The sequence below is a fragment of the Pteropus alecto genome, unplaced genomic scaffold (genome assembly GCF_000325575.1).
Source record: "Pteropus alecto unplaced genomic scaffold, ASM32557v1 scaffold69, whole genome shotgun sequence".
Lineage (NCBI taxonomy): Eukaryota > Metazoa > Chordata > Mammalia > Chiroptera > Pteropodidae > Pteropus > Pteropus alecto.
In genome coordinates, this window is record NW_006494610.1 from 7,006,949 (window position 1) to 7,028,662 (window position 21,714).

The 21,714-nt window shown below is 30.7% G+C and overlaps 1 protein-coding gene across 1 annotated transcript in view; it reads left to right on the plus strand.

The window, feature by feature from the left end:
• PCLO (piccolo presynaptic cytomatrix protein) overlaps positions 1-12,989 on the plus strand; it is a 352,477-nt gene extending 339,488 nt beyond the window's left edge. The window contains 3 exon segments of the mRNA XM_006925736.2: positions 4,606-4,740; positions 5,154-5,299; positions 8,377-12,989. Of these exon segments, the coding sequence (XP_006925798.1) occupies positions 4,606-4,740; positions 5,154-5,299; positions 8,377-8,517 (422 nt within the window). The 3' untranslated portion in view covers positions 8,518-12,989.
• Positions 12,990-21,714: the final 8,725 nt, after the last annotated feature.

Consider the following 21,714-nt stretch of genomic DNA (forward strand, 5'->3'; position numbering starts at 1 on the left):
CTTTCCACTCTCTCTCCCCCTTCCCAACCTCTCCCTCTCCATGCTCCACCCTCTCTCTCTCTCATTATTATATCCTCAATATCTTCTGGTATACTCTTTTAAATATTTAAGAAAGCTGTCTGTTTCTTTTATACACCAATGTACTCTTTCAGGGGATTTATTTTTCCCTAGATCATTTAGGATTGTTTTATATATCCTCGAAATACTTCAAATAGGAATCTCAATGTATCAACTTATCAGCATTTCCAAAAATATAGAATGCTCTTTTGATCCACAGATTTATTCTTCTGTTATTTCAGAGAAATACCTTTATATTATAAATGTTATTTTTTTTATTTTCTTGAATTTTCTTTTTCTGAGCAAACAGTTATATTGAATTATATTTTCAGTTCTACAAACCTGTAGTTGTTCTCTAACTCCTTTATTCTGTATTTTCCTCTCTATATCATCCAAAGCTTTTCTTTCCTCTCTGACAATAATATCTATTTCCATCTTATTTAATTTTTGTTCCAGGATGTTTCTAATTTATTAATAGTTTTTAAATGGGATTATTTGTGTTTTAGCTCTCAAATTTCACCACCCATTTATTCTCTGTTCCAAACAAAATTACAAAACATCCTCATGTGTCCTCTATGTGTGCAGTCTTGACCAGATCTGGAGTTGTTGCCCATCCTTGTGGAGACAGTGGACACAGAGGTTTTTTGTCACCATTCATGCATTTGTCTCAAGTGAAAAGGCATTCTGAACCTATGAAAAGGCAGACATGATTAATTGTGATGACTCACAATTAATGCATTTCTTTGAGACCACCTCAGTGGGCTTGTCCCTTTTTTCTTTTAGTAGAAACATTGAAAAGAAAGCTGGAATAATATTTAGATAGGAGAAACTTATAAAGAACTTCACAAGTATTACACTGTGATGCATGTGAATTTAACCTTCCAAGAAAAAGCAAGCAATGTGATGACTTGAGAACTTTAATTAGCAAGTATTTAATTGTACCTTTCTTCCCAAGTGAGAAAATGGAAAACAACCACAACAACAAATTTCACATGCTTGGTGTGTTGGAGATTTAAGGCCTATAAAAAAGGAATATAACCTATAAAAATAAATTTTATTTCATCATACTCATTAGTGTAATCAATTGTGCCCACAACTTCTATTGGCTACAAATAATGGGAGTGAATTTTCATTGACTCCCTCCTTATCATGTTAGAATAGTCTTTTTTCCCTTCAACCCAGATTTGGGTTGAGAGATGGAACAGTAGTTCTTTTTGCTTTTTCTTATGGCTTTGGAGGAAAGAAATAGAATCATTTTATAAATAGATTTACTATTTTTGTGTGTGATCAGACAATGTTTATAATAGCTTTTTATAGAAATTACCAATGTCTTCTTTGTAATTTAAATATATAAATACTCACTATCAATTCGTTTGCTGAAGTTTCTCTAGTTATCTCTATGAGTTGATGAAAAGCATCCTCTAATACATTTCTCAGAGAATCAACCTTGGTACAGTATTCCTGAGTTCTTTATACTAAAAACTTTAGGCTTGATACTTGAAAGACAGCTTAGCTATACATAAAATCTTCTTTGACTTGAACCTTATTTTCTTGAGTTCCTTGAGAGTAAAGCTAACATCCAGCTACTATGAAGTATCTATAATTATTGACTGCTAAAGTACTATGATTTAACTATATCTAGAAAATTTGTGTTTCAGTTTGTGAAACATAGAAGATGACTTTAGTTTTTGAATTTAGTATTAGCTTTTTAATAGAAGAAAGAGAGCAGAGCAAGTTATAGTTTGGTAGATATATTTTCCACATGTCAGTGTACATCTAGATATAGCAATCTAAATTAATTTAATCAAAAAGTTATTTAATCCAGGAAATAAATACCTCAAAATAACTATATTCCAAAGTGTGACAAAATTAATTCAAAATAATTAAACTATAGTCTAATATTTTTTACAATTTTGCACATAATGCTTTTGTTACTTTAGTTTCTTCTCAAAGATTACTCAATGATATTCTATAACAATCATTCTCAAAGTGTGGTTTAGAAACCCCTGTGGGTTTCCAAGATTGTTTAAATATGTCCATGAGGTCAAATTATTTTTTAAATATACTAAGCTATTATTTACCTTCTACTGTGTTGACATTTACATTGATAATGCAAAACACGTGTTGCAGAAAACTGCTGGTGACTTAGCACAAATAAAGACAGTGGCACTAAACTGTACTGATAGTCATTATATTTATGTTTCTATGACTTTGCACTTATTGGGGAAAGAATTGCCAGTTTCACTTAAGAATATTGTTAATGAAGGAGGTTAAGATTATTGTTATGACACTTAGACCCTTAAGTACATGTCTTCCTAATATTCTGCGTGACAAAATTACAAATACTCATAAAGCACTTCTACTGCATACCAATATATGATGATGGACTTGAGGAAACATATTTGTGCATTTTTTTTAGTTGCAAACTAAACTAGCCTCTTTTTTTTTTTTTACAAAAAGTATCATTTTCATTTGAAAGCGCAGCTGATAGACAAACTCTGCTTATTCTCAAAAATTAACAAGATGAGCTTGTAACTTTAAGAAAAACAATTGACAATTGTTTTCAATGATAAAATTCATCTTTAAAGTAAAAATAGGATTTTGAAAAATATATATTTGCCTCCCTGAGCTTGACAGCTTCTCAATATTTAGAGACTTTTTGATGATATTGCTGATGATATTAACAAATACATGTCTCATATTGTATGAAATGTGTCAACATTTTGAAGACCAGCATAACTAAGTGAACAGGTATTTTCCAAAATGAACAACATATGATGTTACCAATTTAGGCATAGTTAAAAGATCCATTCAAAGTGCAAGATAGACTTATATAGTTTAAAGTAACAGTTTAAAAAGTTCATTGATATAGATTCCACATATCCACTAAGCTTCAAGAAACTACCACTTATCAAATTTTATTGTAACATTAAATATTGTTCAAAATTATCTATAAGAATATTAAAATTCTCGATCCTTTTCTAACTATATATGTGTGTGTGTGTGTGTGTGTATAAATTGTGTGAGACTGGACATCATATATTACAACTAAAACAACAAATTAAATAGATTTAATAAACAGATATGAGAATCCAGGTGTTCTGTATTAAGCAAAACGTGAATGAAATTTGAAAAAATATAAAATGGCACTCCTCACTATTTTTTGAATAATATGGATATTTTCATTAAAATATTTATTTATAAGTATATTATTTTCATTTTAACTGATCAATAAATAAATATTTTAAATATGTAATTTTACATTAATTAGTATTTTTTAATTTATATATCAACAGCTGTAAACCACACATACAAAATTTCTTTGAAACCCTCCATTTTTTAAGAATGTAAAGAAGTCTTGAAACCAAAATGTTTGAGAACAAACAATTCATTTATATTTAAAGATATTTAATAAATTTCTATTTTCTAAAGGTAAAAACCAAATTCTTAACATGGCATCAATTAACAATATGTCATAATCATATGAATATTTATTTAGTTCCTCAGTCCCATTATGTTCCATTTTGTGAATACATTGTGTTTCTCCTCTTTAGAATGTTCTTCCCCATCCATTTAACCTGGTTAATTCTTTTTCATCTTCTGGTTTCAGCTCAAGCAGCACTTCCTCAGTCTCTCCTGAAACCATTCTCTTGTACTTCATAACCTTTTCTCTCTTTCTAATTATACATTTATTAATGAAAATATTTGATTAATGGATTTCTTTTCAATACATGGGAAAACCATAAAATCAATAAGCATGTGTGTTTTGGCTCACCATTATATCTGTTTTTCCTAACAGAATGCTTATCACAGAGTAGGGTGAGAAATAAAATATTTGTTGGTGAATAAATAAATGGATGAATATATAAATTGATAGAGGGAAGTGTAAATCAGTAAAGAATATGACCTAGCATGAATAGCTTTTTCAAAAATATAAAGATCCTAGATAAACACTAGAAAGAAATATATCAGATTCATTTAAATCATTCATTTATTTTCCCTTGTGTATTTTTATTACTACATCTTTTCGTTGGCTATTTCTTTTACAAAGGAAATAGGACGTAGAAATAACTTACAATGACTTTTAGTTATATTAGCAAGTGTTCTTGAGCAAGCTTAGTAATGAGCAATTAATGGCAAATGACTTTTTGTATTTCATATGACTTATTAATTTCTATAAATTATATTAGAATCTTATTATTTTTATGTGTCTGTTTTCCTATAGTCTCATCTATTACCTCTTTTGGCCTAAAAATCTATAGTCGAGTAACACTTACCTACTTATATTTCCTCCATATCTCCCTTTTTATTAGTTTACCATTATACGTTATATACTTTGTTGTAAATATATAATTTATCAGTCACCCCTTGAGAACTTTCACTCCTTAAGGGCTTAGACCATATTTTATTCATATATGTATCCACAGGATGCAATAAGCTGTTTAGCACCTGATAAACACTCAGTTAATGAATATTGGAATTATTGAATTACACATTTGATAAATGTCATTACATATTCCTTAATAAAGTTTTATTAAATTCTTCTAGTTAAAACTCAGGTAATGGGAGAAATCAAGATTGCATTGAAGAAAGAAATGAAAACAGATGGTGAACAACTAATAGTTGAAATTCTTCAGTGCAGAAATATCACCTACAAATTTAAATCTCCTGATCACTTACCAGGTATCTAATTTTATAATAACGAGCAATATAATATGTCTAAGAATTCTTTAAAAATACATCCTAAATATTCTGGAAAATGCAAACTAAAATTTGGGCTGTACATCAAATATGTCTGAAAAAATGTGAAGTAAGAATTAATTTCTCTTATATAGACAAGTTGATATTTCGCCAGTTTTTAGCTAGATATTTTTCAACACATAAACTTAGTGATGTACTTAATATAGAATAGGAAAACAAATTAAAATTTCTAAGAAAATTTGTGTATCTTTTAATCATTTTATGTTGTCTGAAACAAATTGAACATAGTCTGCTGACTATAAGTTGTTGGAGAGCTCTCAGTATACAATTATAATTTTTTCAATAGGATATTGTATGATGAATGGACACTTAACAAGCTAAATTTTTATTTTCAGATTTGTATGTAAAAATATATGTAATGAACATCTCTACCCAAAAAAAGGTGATCAAGAAAAAAACAAGAGTCTGTAGACATGATCGAGAGCCTTCATTCAATGAAACTTTTAGATTCAGCCTAAGCCCTGCTGGACACTCTCTTCAGGTAATTCTTTATTATACAGTTACTATTTTAAAATTTTTATTCATACAGTATTTATTTTCTATTCAATTTTCAATATTTATAAACTGATCATATACTATGTTACATTTTATAAGCCTATTAATTCTTAGAGATATTTTCCCAGGGACCCTTTAGACTTCCACAGCCCACTCACTCCATCCAATCAGCTACTGAATTGTCTCTATTCTGCCACTAATCCTCTTTGGATTTTCACCTTTGTTACTCAGATCATTTCAACACTATATCTAGCCTACATGCCATCAAGATCTTACCCTTTTAATTCATTTTGTCATACCGATTGCAGAGGTATCTTTTAAAAACACTGGTTATACCAATTCACAATCCCACCGATAGTGTATGAGGGTTCCTTTTTCTCCATATCCTCGCCAACACTTGTTCCTTTGATTTACTAATGATAGCCATTATGACAAGTGTGAGGTAATATCCTATTGTGGTTTTAATTTGCATTTCTCTGATGATTAGTGAGCTTGGGCATCTTTTCATATGTCTGTTGGCCATCTATATTTCCTCTTTGGAGAAATATCTGTTTTGGTCTTCTACCTATTTTTTAATTGGATTGGTGGGATTTCAAATTGGTACTGTGGGATTTCAAATTGGTACAGCTACTATGGAAAACAGTCTGGAGGTTTCTCAAAAAATTAAAAATGGATAGACCTTTTGACCCAGCAATTGCACCTCTGGGTGTTTATCCAAAGAAAATCAAAACAATAATTTGTAAAGATCTATGCACCCTTATGTTCATGGCAGCACAATTTACAATAGCCAAGATGTGGAAGCAACCTAAATGCCCATCAACAGATGATTGATAAAGAAGTTGTGGTCCATATATACAATGGAATATTACTCAGCCATTTAAAAAAATGAAATCCTACCATTTGCAATGACATGGATGGACCTAGAGGTTATTACACTGAGTGAAATAAGTCTGACAAAGATATATAGCCTATGATTTCACTTATATATGGAATCTAAGGAACAAAAAGAACAAACTAATCAAAAACAGACTCATAAATACAGAGGACGATCTGGTGACAGCCAGAGGGGAGGATTAGGGGGATGGGAGAAAGGGGTTAAGGGTTAAAGAAGTACAAATTAGTAGTTGACAGATGGTCACAGGGAGAGAGAACAGCATAGGAAATGTATTTAGTATTAATGTAATGGCTAAGTGGAGAACCAGAGAAGAGAAAGAGAAATTAGGGAGATCATTTTATAAACTATACAAGTGTCTAACCAATGTACTATATACTTGAAACTAATAATAAAACATTTTTTAAAAAATCTAGAAGATATCAGATGAGAGATTTGCATTGTTTACTGAATCTTCAAAGGTAACCTTTATCAGTGCCTTTTCAGCTATTGATTTTTTTTATACTTTAATCTGTTTTCACTGAGTTGCTATAAAGGTTTAATAAAGTCATGTTCATTAAACAACTTGATATTTCTAAGTAGAATATTCAATAAAATAAAGTTTGTACTTTAAACAAAACAAAACACTGGTTAGGTTACATTAAAGCTCCTCAATGACTCACCATTATCATGATTCATTCAGAGTCCTCTAAAGTAAGTTCTAATTGTATTGATTTAATTTCATCTCTGTGTGTACCCTTCCACACACTTTATACTTCATTTACACCAGAATCTTTTCAAATCAGGTTAAGCCTCGAATTCTTTGCTCATATTTTTTCTCCCCTTCAGTATTCTGATCCAACTCTCTTCACCCATCACAATACTCCACATCTTTCAATGTAAATTCAGCCCTTTATTGATGAAGATAGATGTAATTCATTCATCATATTATTGAGGTTACATTTTGCTTATCTTGTTAGGTGACCAATCCCAATCTGTCTTGTACAATAATTTATATACTTTCTTGTCATTGGTTGTATACAATAAGCTTCTCTAGGGCCAGCCCTCATTTTTATCGCTCTTTGTTCCACAGCCTATAATACTATGCTTGTACATAGTATGTCTTCAATAGATGTTGAGATAAGGAATAAAGAAAAAGGAGGAGGAAGGAAAGAGATGATAAAATGTGGCAAGAGAAGTCCGTGGTACTGGCACTTAAAATAAAAGCCTGCACTAGAGACAAATATAAGAGATATTACAAAGTGAAAACTGCATTGAAAGGATTAATTTACATTAACATGGAAGAGAATAAAAAATTAAAGGAGACTCTGCAGTTAGTGTGAACAAATGTGTCATTGACAGAGATTAAGTAGTTAAAGGATGGAGAGAGAGAAAGAGCATGAGTTTGTTGAAATGTGATAAATTTGATAAGAAGGCAGGATCCATGTAAAAATATACACTGACATATGAAATCTCCAAACCAGAGGCCAAAAGAGATAGTCATAACTGGAAATGTAGATTTTTGAAGTCAGAAACATAAAAGTAAATTTTTAGCCAGGGGTAAAGCAAATTTTCTGAAGAAGATTCTGAAATAGGCATAGAGTTGTCAAGGATTAATGGTTAGCTCCACCTACCATTCTTTCAATTCATTTCTAAAAAAAAAAAATTCTTGAATCTGAAATCCTATGAATTTCAACTAATGTTAAGTCTCATGTATGACAAGAAACCACTTTGAAAGTGCATGTTATAATAAAATCACCAATAAAATAAATGCTAAATAAAATCATTATGTTCTATCAGCTTTGTAAATTCACTTATTTACTCAGCACACAAATAATTTTGTACGTGAGTTAATATTGCATAAACAATAAAAATGTACCTAGCAAAGTTCTTTTGTGAAACTTTTCATCAGTTTTAAGCCTAAACCTGGTTAGAACTAGCTGGGAATATATATCTAGAATTTTCATATCCTTCAGAATGTGTCTTTTCTTTTGGGAAATGTTGATGAGGATTAATTAATCTTATGCAAATCTTTTGAGGATATCTTTGTTATAAGTTCGCTTATCAGTATGCTTGCTACTTTCCCTCACCCTCATCCTTTCTCATTTGTGTGACTTCTTTGATGATCAAATGTCCTTAAAAGAGGATGAAAAATATATACATGTATGTATAATTTTGGCTCTTTTTTCTAGATTTTACTTTTCTCCAATGGAGGGAAGTTTATGAAAAAGACTTTGATTGGTGAAGCCTGTATCTGGCTTGACAAAGTGGATCTCAGAAAAAGAATAGTCAACTGGCACAAACTTTTGGTCAGTCCTACTCAAACACATTGAAGAAATAAGTCTGCTCAGGGTACAGAAACTTTTCTAAATAATCATAGATCAAGACTGTAGTTGGATAACATTATACTGTTATGTGTCCAGTGGTAAATATGAAAGGAGAAAAAACAGGAAAAACATTCTTAAAGCCTTGTAAATGTATTGCTGTGGAACACAAAAAAGAAACTCAAAGGAAAAGTTTGTATATCTAAAACCTTAAAAAAAAAAAAGACTTCTGAGACCTTAGATTTCTTGGGGCTGTCAAGAAAAACAGTAAGAAAATTTTTGATTATTTAATGCAAAAACTTTGAGCAGAGTTGAGCTAGAGCTAAAAGCAGAAGCTGAAGTTAATATAGTTTCTAATGCAGACAAAGGTAATCCTTTATGCAAAAGAACCTTGGTTGAAAGGAGAAAAACTGGTGTGACAAATCTGTTTTCAAAAGTCCAAAAATCTTTCTTCATCTTATCTTCTCAGACATTTAATGTTTTGAGATTCTGAAATGGAATACACCTACAATATGTGTCCAGAACTAGAAGTAAGATAGTTGTGCTCACAAGGAAAGGAGAACTGAAGATGTAGAAATTATGGCTTTTAGACTATATTGTACAGGTTTTCTCTGTGTCTAAATGTTACAAGGGTGAGTAACACTAATTTTGGAATCCATGTTGTATAAGCACATTGGTACAATTTGAGATAATGTAGAGCGAAGATAATATTAAGTAGAAATGGAATTTCACTTATCTAGAGATAAAGCCATGACCGGCTAACAAAGAATGTTGCCCTACAAACTATTGAAACCTTGCTTGAAAACATCAAAATTTCCACAACTTATCCACAAACCAAGATATTTTCAATCTACATACCAAAGGGCATAGATTGAATTGGTATGTTCTTAGGGCGCATGATAATTTGTTCTTTGTGGATTTGCAAATGAATGTATTATCCCACACAGTACTTTTCTCTTGAGTGATGTATTGATAGAGAAAATTCTTCCTCTGGCAAACAAATCATATTAATCTGTGACATTGATTAATTAAATTGATGTCATTTCCTGTTCTTCTATAATGTTTTTTTTTTCTTAACACATCAACCAATTGTATAATGAAAACCTTAACCCTATGCTCAAGTTCTCTCTAGTGCTCCATTCTTCTTTTTTATGACAATATCACAGTAATCACAGTGCATCCATGTTGGAAAAATATGTGGAAAGTCAACATTATATTGAGGTTAAAATATAATTAGAGCTATTTTAATAGTATAAAATAAAAGGGCCAAATCTAAGTCATTAAAATGAAGCATCTTCTTCTCCATAAACCAAAAACATAGAGTTGCAGGAAATACACTCAGCTGGGTTTGAAAGTCTGGTTTGGGGTCTTGGTTCTGCCACTGACTGTGTCACTTGCACATGTCACTTAAACTCACTTTTCCCCCACTGTTCTTATTTGAAAGATAAAAGTAATTATGTATTCCTAGCTTTCCTAATGGGATGTTGAGATGGTCAAATTAAGTGATCTATAAAAAAAATTGAAAGCACATTTCCAGCTATAGTTTTATACACATAAGTGAAGAATAATTATTATGAAGCTTTTTATTTTTAAAATTTAAATGCAAAGTAGCATCTTCTAAACCAATGACATATTGACATGGATAAAAGAAGTATGTTAACTCCGAAACCATTTTTTCTCCAAAATATAAACTTTAACGTGAAAAAAGGTGAAGAATTAAATGAAAATTATTTGCAAATTGGGTTATTATAAATAAATGGATTATACTGATCTTATCCTATTCCCGTACCGTAACCCAAAATAAATTAAATTGCTTCTCAGAACATTCTGAGTCTAAAAGCCTCTTCTTATTCAAGGGTGAGGTTTTAGTGGTTTAGAGAAATCATCTCCAAATATATTGGTTGGATTTTGAACTTACTCATTAAAAAAAAAGTTAAATTTGAGAGAAATTGGCTAAATGTAAAACATTAAAAATTAAAGAATTTCTAATCAATCCTATGTTATATATTTTTATTATATTCATTTAAAAAATATAAATGCACTCTTTTCCAATCTAAGAGAGAAGTCACTATTCTTTCCTCGATTTTTTACCATTGATATTTCTTTAAAATGGGCATAGAAGGAGGAAATGACTAAGGATTTGATATTGCTACGATTTTATTTTTGGAGACAACTAGATCTATTGATGGTTGCCATGGATATTTCCAGCAGAAGTTAGCACTTTAGAAAGCTTGTAATCATCATTCATAATTGGGGAAGAAAAGACGATCTGACATAAAAAGGCTCTGCTATATTCCATTAAAAGGAAACTCTGGCTCACCTTAGGTCCTCTTCTGCAGCCACATACATTCAGAGGTATGCCTGAGAGGTTGTATGACCAGTTATTTTACTTCATTCCAGTTGCAATTTCTTTTAAAGTAATACAAATGGAGGTGCCACCAAAACAGAGACCATCTGTCAGTAGCTATATGGCCTGAAAGAGTAGTAGTCTTTTCATTAAAGGTGCCCCTCTGTTCCAAGGAAATGAACTAGTGTTGAGGCCAGGTCAGTCAAGAGAGTTAACCACAGGGCTTCTTTTTGTGCACCAGCATTCCCCTTCAGGAAGCATAAGATCCTGCCAAAGTGTGCCAAGTGTGCAGCTAACCAAACTCCTAGGTTGTACTGGAATTATTCTATGCAACAATGATCCTTACACGAATGCACTTCTGAATAATGTTGATTACCCTTCTTACAACAAAAGTATTTCTTTTTTAATTGCAAATAGGGCTCTTGGTATTTTTTACTTTTTTTGTATATATCACAGCATATAATTTCCCACTTTTTATTTTATTTTATTTTATTAGAACTAGCTTTTTTTATTCCTAATAGAGATGAAGTTTGTAATCTCTAAATAACATGTGATTAGTCCAATTACAACACTTATACCTTGAAAATTCTCTTAACTTTTTCCTGTTTTGTTTAGTCATCAAAGACTGAAGTTGCTTCTTGGTTTAAAATTTGGTCCTAAGGTAACTTCATGGCTGAAGAAGCAAAAGTAGAATGAATTTTACAAAAGACAGGGATTTACAGAATGGTAATTACAGACACAGATAACACTAATTGCAAGAAGTTGGCGTTTTCTTGTTTTTACTTAAGATTAATGAGGTTTTTGGTGACTTTGAACTCTTTATTTACTATTTTGGTTTAAAAAAACAGTATCCAAAACTAAGGGACAGTGATTGTCTTTGCTCCTTAATATTGCCCATTTGTAATTAATCACATTAATAAATTCAGATTTTCAGTATGTCAGTGGAATTAATTTTATGGATCACACACATTAAAATTGTCATATTGTGGGACTATTATAGCTGGTAACCAGCTGATATTGATTCTTATTTTAGGAACGGTTGTGATGAAAGTGATGATAGCAGTAGTGACACTAGCTTGGTGGTGATGTGAAGTAAATTAAAATTTAGCAAATATACTATATTGTGCCCAATTTATTAAAAATTATTTGATCAATGTTTCATTTCATTAAGATATCACAAAGATATTTATAGTATTTTTTTACTTTATTATTTAAATCATAACTAACAATATTTTTAAAAACTTATTTTCATTGCTACAATGTCTAATATTCCAAAAGCAGCCAACTACAGCTATATATGTTTATAACTCTAAGTGTGACAGAGTGATTTTCCCTCTTTTTGAGCTTGAGATGGAAGTGAAAGAAAGCTCAATGAATAATTATGAGCTGTCTCTTTAATAATTACTTGCCTTTGATGTAAAACATGAATGAATGAGTGAAATAGATTTTCTCATTGAATACAACACATTGATGTTCTCTGTATGTTTCATGTCGTTGTTATTTATAAAGTTACCCATTAAATCAAAATTATTTAATCAAACGATTCCTTATCTGATAGGTAGATTGAGAGCATTTTCTTAATTCGATACCCTGTATATAACTACACATTTGGTAAAATAGACAAAGTTGAAATATTAATTTCATTTGGCATTCAGCATGTGAATATGATTATTGTTTGATTGTGTCTATATATTTGTTGGTGATGTGCCCAGGTGCTCCCACTACCGATTAATGTGTGTGCTGATACCCTAATAAAAACACATCTGATATTAAAAGAAAAAATTTCTTGTCTAAAAAAATAAAAACCTAATAAAATTGATTTCAAAATAAAAAGTAAAGTACTTGGAGATATGTCTTGTTTCTAACTATATGTTGCATGCCGTGTTGGTGATTTGCTAATGTATTCTTTCTGTTCTACCCAAATATCTCTGGGAAATCTAATGAACAGACAAATACAAATTCTTGAGCTAAAGGTTGAATAAATGGAACTGAAATTCATGAGAATTGTATTTAAAAAATGCTTGTAAATCTGTCTTGAGTTTTACTCTATGTAAAAATATGTCTTGGTTTTGTGATTATATACAAGATGTATCTTGATAACTTATGCAATTGTGCTGTTTTAAAGGCTGTTGCCTCGGCCTTACTAATAAATATTGAAAATATCAACTTTGACTTCTTGTGTTTATCAACTTTATCAATTGATATGTAATATAAAAATAGAGTTTGGGGAACATTTTCTGTGAAAACTATATCATAAATATGTACATTCACCCAGTTTAAAAATGTATTTTAAACACAGCACAGATATAGAAAACAGAATTAAACAAATGTATGGCTTGATAAATTATTACATCGAAGACACCACCCAGATAAAGAAAGTGAACTCAGCCAGCTAGCTACCTCATAAGAACTCCATGTAACCCATTCCTATTAGAACTCCCTCTCAACTCCTAAATGTAACTACTATCCTAATATTTATAATTATTTCCTGGTTTTTCACTAACATCTGTCTAATAAATACTAATGTAATTTTTCTGTTTTATTTTTAATATGCTTTCTAAGCCTCTTTTCATCTACATATTCTCCTTCTCACTCTTCCTTTTTCAGTGGATCTAATTTTTTGAAGAAACCTAGTATTTTTACCTGTGGGTTTCCTCAAAATTTGGATTTTGCTGATAACATATCCGGAGTGTAGTTAACATGTTTCTCTGCCTCTCTGTTCCCTGGAAATTGGTCTTTTGCTCAAATCAGATTTGACCTGATTCATGTTCAAGCTCTTCACATGTTGGGGTTGTAGTCTTCCATTAGGAGGCATATAATGTCTGGCTGTCTCTCATTTTGTTGTATTTACGGTCACTTGTGCTTAATTCCTAGAATATATCTATTAATTAACTAGATGTTACAAATGGTGATATTCTTATTTGGTCATCATTTCTTCTTGGAATACTTTTAAAAAGATAAACTTCTTCTCAACAAACATTTGATTACCCAGTAGTATAGTTTGTATAGAAAAGTTAGAATAAAGGCAGAGAAAGTTGGACAATTTTTCTCTACTTACCATATTTTTAAGTGATAAATAGTTCCCTGTCATCCTCCAAAGATGGCCAATTAGTTTTAATATTTTTAGTATCATTGTGAGCTCAAGGATTGAAGGAAATTTGACATGTTTTAATTCACTGAAGCTGTTATTCTTATTAATGCTCAAATTTACCCTTTTGCCAGGGGAGACATCTTTGAGTGGGCTTGCATGCTTCTCATATTCTTTGATTTTTTTTTATGGCAAGGAGATTATACATCATCTCTTTAACCTTAAAAGAGTATAGCAGATCTATTTAATTTGAATTTTTATTTTTCTCTCTATTTATTCTATAAAATAATTAAGTTTAAGAATGCATTGACACTGAATGATCAACTTCTATATGTTATTGCTTCTCAGCCTTTTGGCTAAGATCAAGTATAAAATCAAGTGTAGAATCTAATATACTTACGATAAACTTTTAAAAGCATTCTGAAGTGAAGTATATCTTAAAATATTTTTTTGAAGGTAATGCCGGGTCTAAAAAAATGTAATTAGATGAATGATTAATGAGTTTGACTTTTTGACTATTTGGCATTTAAGAGCTGAAAATTCTGCACACCTACAGTTTAAAATTTTTATAGGAAATTGAGTCAAAATAGTTCTCTCTTAAAAAGTAATAATAAAACTATGATGGCAAAAACGTTGAAATCTTTACTCTCTTTAATGGACAACTCCAAATAAATTAAAATTTTGTTTTTAATTTAATTTTTACTTTTATTTTGTTATATTTATTATTTGTAAAAATTAAGAAATATTTTCATGGATTATTTAATTAAAAAATTACCCTCCAACAACTTGATTCTTTGAGAAGATCAATAAAATTAACAAACCTGTGGTAATAAAAGGAGAAAGTCCAAATTACCTTCATCAAATACAAGAAATTAACGTAGATACCAAATCCAAAGCCAACACTTAACAAACCCAATCTAGCAATGTATAAAAGTGATAAGAATCATAACCAAGTTGAATTATCCCAGTTATACAAGATTATTTCAATGTTGGAAAACACATCAATGAAATCCAATATATTAATATATTAAGGTATAAAAATCATAAGATGGGAAATATTTTATAAAATTCAAAATCCATTCATAATAAAAACTTTATAGCACCCTTGGAATGGAAGAGTATTTTTTAAATTTGATGATTATTACCTACCAAAAAAAATTCCAGTAAAATGATTGAAGGCTTTTCTTTTGAGATTAGACACAAAGCAAGCATACTTGTTACAAGAAGAAAAAAATACAAATAAAGAAGAAGTGAAATAGAAGAAAAGAACTATAATTATTTTTAGATTATATATTTTTGTATATAGAAAATCTAAAACAACCAATTTGTTTTAGAATATATGAGAATTCACCAAGTCTATTAAATATAAAAACTATACAGAAATAAATTCCTTCTCTGAATCTGAACAAGTAATTGTCATAAAATTAAAATTTTTACTACCATCAAAATTATGAAATGCCTAGAAATAAATTAACAAAGAAGTTTGAGACCTCTACAAAAAAAAATAAAATTTATAAAGATATTAAACAAGACTAAATGCAATATTCATTGACTAAAAAATTGAATATTATAGTAATATTTAATTTCTCCCAAATTACAAATCCCTTGAGTCAATGCAATTAAAAATTCCAAATAAGTGTGGAATTTGATGAACTAGTTATAAATTTTATGCTGAAGTACAAAGATAAAAAAAAAAGCATACTTAAAAGGGAAGAACAAGATTTAAGAATATTTTCTAACAGATACTAAGACTTACTATAGAGGTACAAAAATAGAAAGAATATAGTACTAATGTAGAATAGATGACTCAAACAATGGAACAAAATAGACTAGATGACTCACACAGGAATAGATACTCATATGTAATAGAGGAGATAAAAAAGATCTGCAAAAAAACCACATAAACTTTCAATAAATAGCATAGGTCAATTGGGTAACCACTTTAAAAAAATGATAGTGGGCCCTGTCTCTCATGATTTTCAAAGATAATAAATTCCATATAATTTAAAGACCTAAATGTGAAAGGAAATTTTATAAAACAGTTAGAGAATAATACAAGAAAACAACTTCATAAATTGGGAGGAGGAAAAGATTTCTTGAACAAGACATATTAACCAAAAGTAAAAATTATTAAGTTCAACTACATAAAAATAAAGATTTCTGTTATCAGACATCATAAAGAAATTGATAAGAAAAGCAAAAAAATTAGAAGAGATATCTGCTACAAAAAACAAAAAAAAGACTTATCAAAAATACATATCACAAATCAGAGAAAAAAGAAAAGCAAAGTAATGGAAATATAGGAAAAACACTTGAACAATACTTTAGGTGACAAGAAATCTAAAAGGTTAATAAACATAAATAGATACTCAATCTCATTGGTTTTCAGGGTAATTCCAGTTTAAACTACAGTGATATATAGTATGCATATAGATAAGTAAAAATATAGTCCATAGAAGCCAAGTGTTAGAAATGGAATTGCCATGTAAATATAAATTGATGTAAGTATAATATTGTTGAAAATTTCTATACCTTATGACTTATTATTTCACTCCTAGATACAGACATTAAAAAAACTTTTAAACGCATAGATCAGAACACATTTTAAAGCATTCTGGGTGGTTGTTTAGCCAGTACACACTGGTGCATTGTATCAGAGAAATTCCTTTCCGGTTGGTCAGGCTTCCAATTGCCAAATGTTATAATTGGTGTGTGACCTTGCTATACACATAATTAAAGATATTAAATATCATTCTTGGAAATATATTTAAAGCAGTATCATTCATTATTTCCCCAAACTCAAAATAACCCTAAATTTCATCAGTAATAAATAATATGGGTAAAAATTTTTTTAGGATATTAATACAACAAAATAACGTAAAAAATAAAAATGAACAAACAAGGTAATACATATCAATATGAGTGAATTTCACAAATGCGGTGTGATTCTAATAACTATGAAGAAAATTAAGAGAATGATTATCACAAAAGAAAGAATAGGTTACCTCATGGAGGAATAAAGCAGATATGATTGGGGATAATATTTAGGACATACTAGCAATGTCCTATTTCTTAATCTGTATCATGATTATATGGATATTTATATAATAATTATTATTTAAACCATATACTCTTCTATTGTTTTGCACTGGTTTCAGCCTAGCAAAAATCAATGTTGTGGCTGGACTAGCTCTTGTGGTTCTTATTATTCCAAGACACCTTCAGCAATCGCCATCAAGAAACTTTGAAAAGATACAGGTTTATTGCTTACAAAACCTGAGAATTTCACAGCACACCTGGAGCCACATCCAGAGGTCAACAGTAGAAAGAGAGAGTACATGTATGGGCCTGGCATTCTGCTTTTCTTGGGGTAAAGGGTGCTTAAGGTTTTACCGGCTCACTCTTAATTGGTGAATTTAAAATATAAGAGTGGAAATTTAAAGTGTGGGAAGAGAAAACAAATAAGTATCCCAAAAAGTCAGTTATTGGAATCAAGCTAGATCTCTAAAACAAAAGAGCTTTCGGGACTAGAGCGCAAACAGTATTCAATAGCCTACTTACCAGCTTCAGCGTGGGCATGAAGGCCACCCTGACCTGACAAGGTCTTAATATATTTAAAAAAAAAAAAAAAAAAAGTCAGGGCTTACTCTACATCTATGTGTTATATTTTACAATTTAATTTTTTTTAAAGAGTAAGAATAAATAATCATTAACAGCAATTAAGATTTTTGAGAAAGAGATTTGAAGATGTGTTTGGCAAAACAATGTTAATTTTAACTTGTATATGCCATTTCGGAATGAAGGAGACAAAAATCAGTTTAAACAAATGAATTCAACAAGTATTTGATTAGTTTTAGACATTTGTCTTGTATAAAGGGCAGACTGGAAATTCTTGGGAAGAAACTGACACTGCCGTCCACAGATGAAATTTCTTCTTCATTTTGGAACCTAAGCTTTGAAAGGTTTGTAAAGCCTTTCAGCTAATAAGATCAGGCATGCCCACCCAGATGATTGAGGATAATCTCCTTACTTAAAGTCAGCTGATTAAAGATGTTAAGTATCTCTACAAAAACAGGCATACCTCATTTTATTGCACTTCACTTTATTATGCTTCACAGATGTGTTTTTTACAAATTGAAGGCAAGACTCTCCACCAGCAAGATTACAACTCACTTCATATTAGTAGTCTGGAACTGAATTCAGCTGCGATATCTCCAAAGGTATGTTTAGACCATCACAACAATGCTTCGAGTAGCATTAGAGAGAATCAACGGGGACTACAGCTTAGCCAAGCTGACACATAAAACTGACCATCACAGGTATAAAGTAGAAATATAAATGTTTTTCGTAGGTTGCTTGGTGGTTTGGTCAGTTGTTTCATTTGGTTTGGTTTGGTTTGGTTTGGTTTGGTTTGGTTTGGTTTGGTTTGGTTTGGTTTGGTTTGGTTTGGTTTCGTTTTGGTTTGGTAACATAAAAGAGGATTGAATAAATTGTCAAGTCAATTGGAAGAATATATTTGAGAAAGAATGATTCTCTACACTCCTTCTACATATAGAGAAGAGGGGATAAATAAATTTTAGTTACAATATAAAAAAATAGAATCTAAATACTAGTTAAAAAACTCTTTAAGAGGAGAAAGGAAAATTTGTCTAATGGGCATTCCACAGCCTGAATACACATTAGAATCATCTGAAGAGTTTTAAAAATATAGATACCCAAACTCCAACCCAGTGAAATTATCCAAACTCCAAACTCCACTGAAATTATCATCTCTAGCTATTGGTCTTAGACATAAGTGTATTTTAAAAGCTCCCCAGATGCTGTCGAGGTGAAGTCAAAGAGTAAAACTACTATCCTAATGAAACAAAAAGAAAGAAAAAGAAAGAAAGGAAGAAAGAAAGAAGAAAGAAAGAAAAAAAGAAAGAAAGAAAGGAAGAAAGATGATAACAAAGATGTAGATAGTAAGATTGATTTGAGGAGGTTAAGAGAGTTTCATTCTGATGGCCATGATTTTCTGAGTTAAGAAATGAGTTCATCTATCTACAGTGAAGAGGAAGTGGAGAAGGGTTAGATATTTGAAGAAGGAAAGGAGATTTCAAATAGTCTTGAGACCAGGTAGATCGGAAAAGGATGGATGTTATGCCATATTGAAAGCCATTTTGAGCTTAGCGTCAACACATAGTGACACCAATCTGCCTTGTCATATGACTTTCCCCAGCCTCAGCTTGGTTTATAAGAGCAGAGAACAAACATGGTAAATTTTAATTAGACTGAGTCTTATTAGATAGATTAAACAAAAAAACAGATGTGCAAGGGAGTTCTGGTCTCAGGACAAATCAACTTTAAATTACTGGATCATAGAATGTGTAATTGTTAAGAATGGAAGTAAAAAAAAGGTAAAGACTGATGGAGTGGGACAAAAAAAACACACATAAAAAATTAAATAAGAAGATAGAATAATTAATTCTATCTGAGCAAATCAGGAAAACCAAAGGGGACTATGAGTGAAATCTCAAAATGGGGCTTGGATTTACTAGTTGAACCAAGTGAAAAAGAGTTAAGGCTAAGAAATATGGTAAACAAGTGTTGTGAAAATGAGTTGTTTATTTTAGAAATACCAAGAAACTATTTCTCAAGCATAGTTTACAACTGTAAAGAAGAGCTTGAAAAGAGATTTATTAGGTATCAGAATCAGATTGCATAAACTGTCATAAATTCTGATTTTTTTGGAATAATAATATTGCTATAAATAAAGTATTGTTATTCAGAAAGGACAATGTCTGATTTCATCTTTTAGTTATCAATTTAAAATTTTGCAAATAAAATATTTCTAGACATATTAAATAGTCTCTATACTTCAGGGCTTTTTTTTTTTTTTAATTACCATTTTCTTCAATATACACAGAAGTCCACCTAAAAGTTTAAAAGGGATAGCTGAACCAGAGACAATAACTGATAATTAGCAAAACTGACCAATTTTCTTTCATTCCTTGTGTAATACTTTATTAAGCTCATACTGACCTGGAGGTATTCAGATGACAGTACTATTTTCAATGAAGAAAAGTTTCTGTTGCGGGGGCCAACTTTATTCTGTTGAGCTACAGAATTTACTTAATTTTATGTTCTACTTGTGAAATTCAAGGAATTATTGTCAATTAATTAGAGCCTTTTAATGATTCAAAAAATCTCTTAAAAACAGCTACTTACATATATTGCTGTAGACATTTAAAAGACAGTTATATACTATTGAATTACTTTCTTTTAATAGTAGTTAGGAGTTGTAGACTAAATGAATTATAGCTGCCTAGAATATTTACTTCAGTTATGTCTCATTCGACTCTTACTGGGATTACCATGGCAGCCTCACAATGGCCTTTCTGCCTTCTCCCCTTCAAATGCATTCTCCATACAGCTTCCTGCAGCCAACTGAAATATATATGACCTTGACATGATCCTGTTTAAAACTTTTCTGCGGTTCCCATTGCCAAAATCATGGCAAGAACCTGGACACCATTTTTTCCTTCACTCTCCCCTTTACATTCAAGTCATTAAAAAACTCGTCCTTTTATTTTTTTCTAATTCTTTCTCATACTTGGACTATTGCAAATGTTTCTTGTCTGGTTCCCCATTTGTAATGCAGAATTATTATTCCACAGGTATAAAGTTTCAATTATACCACATGAGTAAATTCTAGATATCTGTCGTACAATATATAGTTTCTATAGTTAACAATATTGTACTTAATATTTGTTAAGGGGATAAATCTCATGGTAAGTGTCCTTACCACTAAAAAAAGAAGTACACGAGGAAACCTTTGAGGTGATGAATATGTTTATTACCTTGATTGTGGTGATGGTTTCATGGATGTTTCTATATGTCCAAACTCATTGAATCATATCTATTACATATATGGGTTTTCTGGTATATCAATTATACCTTCATGAAGCTGTGAAAAAAAATAATAATTAAAAGAAAAGTAAGCTCTAAGGAAAGGGAGGCCAGGGCCTTGAGGCAGGAATAACACTGTCTAAACTTTGGTTAAGCTAAATGAAATGCTGTGGCCACCTTAGTCACCTGTTTTCTTCTCACTCACCCTCACATCCAACACATGCGCAAATACTTTTCTTTCCTCTAGAAAGAAAAATGACAAAAATCAGGCAGAACAAAGTCAAGAGAAACATTGACAGAACAGAGAGTAACATCTCTCTCAAAATTCCATAAGGAGGAAGGTTAGGAGTGAGGGGATGGCTTGTCAGGAAGTGTAGTGTGAAAACGGAGAAGAGGAAAAAGGACTAGACACCAGAATCATGTTGGTATAATAATAAAAACTTTTGTGAGTGTAGGTATTCTATAGAATAGGAGAGGTGAAAAATCACTTAAACTTCCATGGTCATATAAGAGTCCCTTTCTGATTCTAGCATTCAGTAAAATCTTAGACAAATGGACCTTTTGTCAGGAAGTGTAGTGTGAAAACGGAGAAGAGGAAAAAGGACTAGACACCAGAATCATGTTGGTATAATAATAAAAACTTTTGTGAGTGTAGGTATTCTATAGAATAGGAGAGGTGAAAAATCACTTAAACTTCCATGGTCATATAAGAGTCCCTTTCTGATTCTAGCATTCAGTAAAATCTTAGACAAATGGACCTTTTTCCCTTCCCTATGAATTTAATATAATGTGATCATCACTACTACACAAAATGAATTTTATATAATAAAAAAATTCACACTAAAAGACTGATGAATTTGGAAAATGTACAGGGAAGGAGGAA